The sequence below is a fragment of the Leopardus geoffroyi genome, chromosome B3 (assembly GCF_018350155.1).
Source record: "Leopardus geoffroyi isolate Oge1 chromosome B3, O.geoffroyi_Oge1_pat1.0, whole genome shotgun sequence".
Classification (NCBI taxonomy): Eukaryota; Metazoa; Chordata; class Mammalia; order Carnivora; family Felidae; genus Leopardus; species Leopardus geoffroyi.
Window position 1 is genome coordinate 62,457,318 of NC_059337.1, and position 9,077 is coordinate 62,466,394.

The window sequence follows — 9,077 nt, forward strand, 5'->3', positions numbered from 1 at the left end:
CTGGGCTCTGCCTGAGAGGGTTCCACCCAGGCCTGGCTCCCCTCCCAGGAGTGGGCAGACCCCCAGGGAGGTGCTCCACACAGAGTCAGTGGGCCAGCAGCACAGAGGAGCAACCACTCATCACAGTCCTTTATTGGCGTGGACTAGCTACGCAGGACCCTCCCGCCCAGTCCTGGGGCCATGCTCCTCACGGGCTCCCAGTTTCTGGCCGGGGACAACCTGGCTCTCGTGGCTCCCACAGAACATGGCCTCCTCCAGGGCTCTCAGGCCCAAAAGCTGGAGGGGCTGCTGGGAGCACCAGGGCAGGGGCCCTGCCCTCTCCCACTGGCTGAGGCAAGTTTCAGAAAAGGCCATTCATTGCCCAGTGGTGCTGGGCTAAGGAAAATGACAATTTGGGAAGAGAGGGGCCGGGCAGTGAGTGAACGGGGACTCAGGATCGGGGGCCATGGCAGCCGCTCAAAAGAGGGGTGTGCCGTCTGCTCCTCAGTGTGAAAGGGTCACTCCTTGTGCAGGCACCACACCAGCGTCTGGCCCACGCCTGTCATGCTCAGCACACGGAAGCCCTTGCGTTCCAGTTTGTCCAGGACTATGCGAGGAGGGTCATTAACAAAGTACTCACAACTGTGAAGAGAAGGGGAAGAGGGGACAGCATGAGGGGATATACAGCACAGGTTCCCCAAGTAAAACTAGTATCTGCTGATGACTAGGCCTTGTCAGGAATCCTAGTAGTGACTGACATTTGCTGGGTGCCTTCCAGGTGCCAGGCTAAGTGCACATTCCCCACCCCCTCCCCAGCTAAGCACTTGGCTTGCATATCTTCTTTCTTCTTCCCGATACCCTAAGGAAGGTACCATTATTATTCCCATTTTATAATTATAAATATAAAACTTGGAGGGCTCAGTAGCTTTCCAAATGTTATTGAGATCCTAGAACCCATGTTAGTCTGATGACAGCCCCATGTGCCCTGGGCCGCTGCACTATTCTGGAGGAATGGCCTGTTCTCTCCAGGGTCCTCCCCCAGGGCTCTGCCCCCTCTTGTTGCCCTGTCTGTCCTGCAGTCTTGGAGCAACAGGTTGGCCCCTAAAAGTGGCTCTGGGTGCTGCTCTCTAGCACGGAGAATGCTTGCTGTCCCTTCTTTGAGGGTTGTCGATCCGATAAAGGGCTCAAGCCCCAAGCTGGGCATCTCGAGACAAATGGCTCATGGTAAAGGAATGGGGCTGGCTTCAGCCCTCCAACCCTGACCCAAGGGCCCGGGTCCAGACTGCCTCCCCTTTCCCCTCTTTGAACTGAGGCTCATTCTGCCAACCCTTCTCACGAGCTCCAAGGCAGCAGCTGAGCTGAAAGTAGGACCCAGGCTGCCTGCTGCCTGTTTCTAGAGTTCAGCTTTCTTAACTGCCAGCTCTTCAAGAGAAACTTTTCTGTGCCTATCTTTGCTTTGATGTGGTCCAGCTCCAAGATGAGAGGGCAGAGTAAAGAACAGTCCACTTATGGAGTCCTACACCCAGCTGGACTGGGTCCTGGGGCTCCCTTGTGAAGGGAGGCCCAGTGAGAATGCTTTCAGAGCAAGCCTGGGGGCTGCGGTAAAGCTGCAGATGGGACCGACCCTATAGAAGACAGAACCCCAGGATGCAGGCACGGCCTCTGAGGCTGGGCGGTGGCATCGTCCCTGGGCTTCGTTTTGTTAAAGGAAATGGACAGGCCTAGGGGCTGGCAGGGAGATCCTGAAGAATGCCACTACTTACAAGTTGTTTCCCAAGACGCTTCTCTTTGAGGCCCCCAGATACCTCATCAGCTCTGGATCTGAGTGCTCATCGCCCACCATGGTAGGGCCCACCTCCTGCAAGGTAAGCCACAGTGGCTGCTTGGCTGGCGGCCCGGGAGAGGTGGAAGGTCTCTCTCCTTCCTCCTCTGCCTGCTGGCCCTGAGCCAGTTTCAGGTCAAGGCTGGAGAGTGTGGTGAGGAAACTCACTGGCCCTCAGTGATCAGGCCAGGCCACGTGAGGCCTCCCCAGTCCCTCCAAGCTGAGCTGGTCATTGCCCAACTGCTGGCAACTTCCTGCCAAGCATCACTACCCGTGTCTGTGTGTATCAGAATCACCTGGAAAACAGAAATGAAAACATGTCTATACAACTTGTACAGGAATGTTCATAGCATTATTTGCAAAAACTAAAAAGTGGAAACAATCTAAATGTTTGTCCACAGATGAATGCATAAATAAAATGATACAGCTACACATGCACTGGATCTTATTTGGAAAAAAAAAAAAAGAATAAAGACAAATACATGCTACAATATGGAAGAACCTTGAAAACATCTAAGTTTTCAGAAACCAGACACAAAAGACGACATATTGCCATAGAAATTGTAACCTATGGTTATCTAGGGCTGAGGGATTTGGGGGGAAATGAGGAATGACGGCTAACATGCATGGTATAGATATAGGTTTTTTGAAGGTGATGGAAATGTTCTAAAATTGATTATGGTGATGGCTGCACAACTAACTCTTGAGGATGCTTTAAAAAACATTGAATTGGGGGCGCCTGGGTGGCTCAGTCGGTTAGGTGGCCGACTTCGGCTCAGGTCATGATCTCACGGTCCGTGAGTTCGAGCCCCGTGTCGGGCTCTGTGCTGACTGCTCAGAGCCTGGAACCTGTTTCAGATTCTGTGTCTCCCTCTCTCTCTGACCCTCCCCCATTCATGCTCTCTCTCCCAAAAATAAATAAATGTTAAAAAAAAATTTTTTTTTAATAATAAATTAAAAATAAAAAACATTGAATTGTACACTTTAAATTCGTGAGTTCTGTGGTATATGTATGCTATACATCAGTAAAGCTGTTCTATTAAAAAAAAAAAAAAATCACCTGAAGAGCACCGAATTCCTAAGCCCCAGGCTTAGTATTTGGGGAGTTCTGGGGAGGGGCCCAGGAGTCCACATTTTAACAACTGCACAAGTAACTGATTCTCAAGCCACTGCCCTAGGACACGGCCAAGACCCCTCCTGTCACGCGGTGAGCTCTCCTGTTGTCTTCACCTCCAGAGAGTTGTGCACCCGCTGATGGGTCACCAAGGCACTGGGAAGTGGGAAGAGGCGGAGGTGCCCAGTCAAACTATTCTGAAGTCAAAAAGGGATTCCTGGAGGCACCAACTCTGCCTTGAACGACGAAATTGCACCCAGAAAAAGGGGCATCACTCTGACTCCGGAATGGTCTTCCCACCTCTAACCACAGGGCCTGTCTCCTCCTTCTGTCTTTCCTAAGGGCTCAGGGATAGCTCTTTCTGGAAGTGTCTGAGGGCCAGGCACTTGACAGAGGTGTTTTAGCGCCTCAGCACGTCCTTTTCTTTTTCAAATCTCTTTCCCCCATGTATTTGCACTCCCACCACCCCCACCTCCAACCCCTGCGGAGCGGCTCTGTGTAGGGCCGTGGTTGCTCCACCATGAGACCAGGGGTTCCTGGCTTCCTCGGGCGGACAGGTAGGTCAGGAGCCGCAAGCCCCCGGAGTTCCCTCCGCAGCGGGGATGCACGCACCCCGCCCCCTTCGCGGCCCTGGAAGCACCGGGCCGGCCAGGACTCCCCGAGTCCGGCGCTCCGGGTTGACTCGGTTCCGCAGCCTCGGCTCCTCCGCCCGAGGGGGCGTGTCCCGGGCGGCTTCCGGATCCAGTCACTGGCAGGCGCTGCCTCAGAGGGAGGCGCCAAGGTGCAGTCGCAGCCCCCTCGGCCCGGGCCCGGCCCCAACTCTGTCCAAGTCGCCGGGCGGCGGGTACTCACCATGCGGATCTGGGTGCTGATGAGCAAGTAGGGCATGGTGCGCGCGTCCCTGCCAGGCTCCCACCCAGGGCTTTGGGCTCGGCGCCGACGCCAGCCCCTCAGGCTCCGGGACTGCGAGCGGCCGCCCGGAGTCCAGTTACTCCAGCTCTGGCCTCGGGCGACACCAATCCCAGTGCGCCCGGCCCGTGACAGCCGCGGCCGGCCAATCAGAAGCGGGCGCTCGTGACGCGCCCCGGCTCGGGGCGATTCGGGGCCCGCCTCCTGCACTCAGGGCCAAGTTGCTTCTGCGGGTGGTCCAGGCAGACGGAGGGGTGCGGGTTGCGGAGGACGCTCCCGCACCCGCGGCCTGGAGTAGGGGGTGACCCGCGGGGCTCGGCTGGCTGCAGCGAGCCGTGGTGCCAAGCGTGCGTGTAGAGTATGCGCCCTCTTTCTTGCAACACCTCCAGTAGTAGGTTCCAAAGTCCTGCTGGTCCCCAACCCCCGTCCCTGTGAAGCGGAGCTGGGAGCAGTTGGCTATCCTGTTGAAGCCTCCCAAGCTCCAGCCCACCCCACCCAGGCACACCTCTAAAGGCTTTAGCGGATCTCCACTTTCTGTCCCCAGTACACGTTCTCCGTCCGCGCCCAGGAGAAAGCGGTGGGAGGCTGGTGGCAGCAGCTAAAATACTCGTGTGTACTGCGCATTTCCGCCTCCCTGACTGTAATTCCTAGTACAGCAGCGGAATCTTGCGTTTCTGTGGCCCCATTGGTAAATGTGTAAAGGAACTGAGCGCTTGGCTGTGTGCCAGCCCCGGAGGGATTTAAACCGACGGAATCTGGCCCATGCTTTGGAGAGCTTCCCGCGAAGCTGGAAAGATGTAGCGCAAGCGCAGAAAATCACAAGGCAACACCTGGGGCAAAACAAAGTACATCCTTGGCACCAAGCCACCAATGAGGGAGCAGCAAGCGCACTTCGGTGTGTCCACGACCTCATCTAGATGTTTCAAAATATGAAAACTCATGATTCTTTATCTGTCTTGTGATTGGTTCTCTAAAAAACAAAGCAAACAGACACAGCCTGTGACCTTTCCTGGCCTTTGAACAATCTTCACCTCTATAAAGGGCACTTAGAGGGCGTGCTCTGTGCCTCCCAAGCACTTTGATAGATGTGGAGCTCGCTGTAAGGGAAATAGGCAGGTGTAATCTTACAGGATACTTACTGGTCTAATTTATTATTCCGTACTCTCTACCCACTATTCTACACCTCCAAGACTAACAACTTAGCTGGAGAGATAAGATACTCATGCCTGACAAAGGATTTGTTAAACTGACAAAGGATTAATACTCAGGATATATAAAGAACTCCTGCAAATCAAGGATAAATCAATAGAAAAAAACTTGGGCAAATGACTTGAATAGGCACTTTTCAAAAGAAGGAATGGAAGTGGTTAATAAACCGATAGCCTGTTGTTCAATGTCATTAGAAATCCCAGCTTACATTTTATTTATTTATTTTCTTTTTAAAGGAAGCTTCACACCCCACTCAGAGCTTGAACTCACAACCCTGAGAGCAAGACTTGAGCTGAGATCAAGAGTCAGACGCTCAACTGAATTCGGCTCAGGTCATGATCTTATGGTTCGTGGGTAAAAGCCCGTTGAGGCTTTCTGCTGTCAGCACGGAGCCCACGTCAGATTCTCTGTCTCCCTTTCTCTCTGCCTCTTCCCTGTTCTTGCTCTCTCTCTGTCTCTCGCCTTCTCTCTCTCAAAAATAAATAAAACATAAAAAAAAAAAAAGAGTCAGATGCTTAACTGAGTGAGCCACCCAGGTGCCCTTCAAGCTACATTTTAAACCACAGTAAGATAACTTTATTTTTTTTAATGTTTATTTTTTTGAAAGAGCGCGAGTGCGGGAGGGGCAGAGAGGGAGATACAGAATCCCAAGCAGCCTCCAGGCTTTTGCTCAACCAACTGAGCCACCCAGATGCCCCAATAAGATACTACTTTAATGATTTACTAAATAAATAAATCTGTAAACACTGAGTATTGGCGAAAAGGTCTAACAGAAACACTACTGTTGGGATGGCAAAGTGTTATGATTGACACAATCACCCTGGAAAATAATTTGGCATCATCTAGCAAAGTTGAAGTTGTGCATTTGTATGACCCAGCCAAACCGTTTCTGGATAAACCTCAAGAAAACTTACTCATCAGGATACACGTGCAAAAATATTTATAACAGCACTGTTTGTAATTAGCAAAAAAATGGCAACAGTTTTTATGCCCATCAAGAGTAGAGTATCTGGTTGATTAATACAATGGAGACTGCATAGCAATGAAAAATGCTAAGTGAAAAAGTAAATCATGGGAAAACACATGCTAATTCTACTTAAAGCTCTAAACTTGCAAAACTAAGCAATATATTGTCTGGGGATGAAAAACATATAGGGTTAAATTATACTTCTATTAAAAATATGTGATTAGGGGCGCCTGGGTGGCGCAGTCGGTTAAGCGTCCGAATTCAGCCAGGTCACGATCTTGCGGTCCGTGAGTTCGAGCCCCGCGTCAGGCTCTGGGCTGATGGCTCAGAGCCTGGAGCCTGTTTCTGATTCTGTGTCTCCCTCTCTCTCTCTGCCCCTCCCCCGTTCATGCTCTGTCTCTCTCTGTCCCAAAAATAAATAAACGCTGAAAAAAATAAATAAATAAATAAATAAAAATATGTGATTAAATTGCAAAGACAAGGGAATGATAAATATAATATTCAGAGCAGTGTTTACCTCTGAGAGAAGTGAAAGGAATCGGGTGGGACAGCCATGTAGGAGTCTTATAAGGTAGAAGTGATGTTCTCTTTCTCACACTAGGACCCGGGTGCTAAGGGTTATATATGTCCTCAATATTTATTCTTTTATAGCCATTAAATATTTAATTTAAAATATTAAAAATTTTTAAGTTTATTTATTTATTTTGGAGAGAGAGCACACAACTGGGGTGGGGGAAGGGAGAGAGAAAGAGAGAGAGAATATCACAGGCAGTTTCTGTACCATCAGCACAGAGCCTGACAGGGGGCTCACACTCACAAACGGTGAGATCATGACCTGAGCCAAAACCGAAACTAGGATGCTTGACCAACTGAGCCACCCAGGTGCCCCTAGGAAGAATAATTTGTTAAGTAAGTGTTAAGTATGTTAATGGTTAGACACAGAGAGTAGAGCCATAGTCCCAAGACACTTGGCTATGTTGCCTCTCTTGGGAGAGCCAGGTAGATGAGGCTTGCCTATTCTGGTCAGAGAGGAGGACAGGAATCTGGGGTCTGCTCTGCTGTCCTCTCTCAGGCTGGACTGGGCCTGGGAGAAGACAGGAAGGCAGTGCAAATCTCAGGCTGCCAGGGCTTTATTACATTTGAAAAACTGGTCTGCAGATGCCACATAAGATAGAGAGCTCCATCCAGAATCACCCACCCCACTGCTGATTGCTCTGGCAGCCACATGCCCGTATGATAACATCTTTAATATCCAGGGGGAAATGAATTCCTCTGCTTGGTCTGCCCATCTGGCCTCGCCTCTTGCCACAATCAGTTTATCTGGCAGATCTTCCTCTCCTGCAGAAAGAGGAGAAATTGTTCTTCCACAACTCAGCTTTTCATCATGAAAGCATTGTCTAAGTGGCAGGGCCTGGATATTGGTTATTCCTTCTTTCCTTCCTTCCTCCACATTCAGCTTCTGTGGGTGGCTTCTGCTTTGGAGCTGTGCTAGGCTCAGGGCATGTGGAGATAAACTGAGCATGAACCCTATTCTGGAGGAGTGAACACTCCAGTAGGGTAGCCAGGCTAGAAAGCAAATAATCATGGAACCAAGTGTAATAGAGGTAACAAAACCTCAGGAGCAAAGAAAAATAAAAAGATGAAGTCCACCAAGGAGGTGGGCTGGAAAGATTCCCCAAAGGAAATGAATTTTTATTCTGTCCAAAAGTTAACATTTTTTTAATGACTGAAGAAACACATGCAGGGGCACCTGGGTGGCTCAGTCGGTTGAACGTCCGACTTCGGCTCAGGTCATGATCTCACAGTCCGTGAGTTCAAGCCCCACATCGGGCTTTGTGCTGACAGCTCAGAGCCTGGAGTCTGCTTTGGATTCTGTGTCTCCCTCTCTCTCTGCCCCTCCCCTGCTCATGCTCTGTCTCTCTCTGTCTCAAAAATAAATAAAAACGTTAAAAAAAAAAAAAAGAAACACATGCATATCTCAGAAAAGTGAGAAAAAATAATAGAAAAATTGTATTAAAAACACTCTTCTCACTACCAAGACAATTATAGTGTATTTCAGGAGATACTATTTGAACTGAATCCTTAAAAATGAGTAGGAGGGGTGTGCCTGGGTGGCACAGTCGGTTAAGCGTCCGACTTCAGCCAGGTCACGATCTCGCGGTCCGTGAGTTCCAGCCCCGCGTCGGGCTCTGGGCTGCTATCTCAGAGCCTGGAGCCTGTTTCCGATTCTGTGTCTCCCTCTCTCTCTGCCCCTCCCCCGTTCATGCTCTGTCTCTCTCTGTCCCAAAAATAAATAAACGTTGAAAAAAAAAATTAAAAAAAAAAAATGAGTAGGAGGTATTGGTAAATTTCTACTCCTTAAGCTGTGGGTGGGAACCTTGTTGCCTTTAAATTGTTCTTTATAATGTATATATACATTAAATGTACTCTCTTATTTGTAAACTATCTCACAATTAAAAGGTAAATAAATATCTAGTCAAGGGGCGCCTGCCTGGCTCAGCTGGAGGAGCATGTGGCTCTAGATCTTGGGGTTGTGAGTTTGAGCCCCAAGTTGGGTGTACTTACAAATAAAATCTTCAAAAATATATGTATATAATATCTAGTCAAGGATTTGAGGAGGGCTGGTGTAGATATTTCAGTTGTCACTAAATTTTAACTTGCAAGAAATGCTGATGATAAAACTGGAATCATAGTCCTCTAGTTTTGTTTTGAAAAAAATTTTTAGCGTCTATTCTGAGAGAGAGAGTTCAAGCACGAGCAGGGGAGGGTCAGAGAGAGAGAGAACCTCGCATGGACAGCACCGAGTCCAATGCAGGGCTCGTACTCACGAATTGTGAGATCATGACCTGAACTGAAATCAAGAGTTGGTCGCTTAACCAACTGAGCCACTCTGGTGACCTATGTATTTTTAGTTTTTTAAATTGCAAGAAGTTGCATAAAATCACAAAAGTGGATTATAAAATTTTTTAATGTTTTTATTTATTTTTGAGACAGAGCATGAGCAGGGGAGGGGCAGAGAGAGAGGGAGACATGGAATCTGAAGCAGTCTCCAGGCTCTGAGCTGTCAGCACAGAGCC

General features: G+C 49.3%; 1 protein-coding gene across 1 annotated transcript; it reads right to left on the reverse strand.

Moving 5' to 3' along the window:
- Positions 1 to 111: 111 nt before the first annotated feature.
- GCHFR (GTP cyclohydrolase I feedback regulator) lies at positions 112 to 4,227 on the reverse strand. Its single transcript, XM_045450008.1, has 3 exons — positions 3,768 to 4,227; positions 1,743 to 1,837; positions 112 to 621 (listed from the first exon to the last, which is right to left on the reverse strand). Exons 1-3 carry the CDS (start codon positions 3,801 to 3,803, stop codon positions 498 to 500), a joined length of 255 nt encoding a protein of 84 aa, XP_045305964.1. The 5' UTR covers positions 3,804 to 4,227; the 3' UTR covers positions 112 to 497.
- Between the last annotated feature and the right edge of the window lie 4,850 nt (positions 4,228 to 9,077).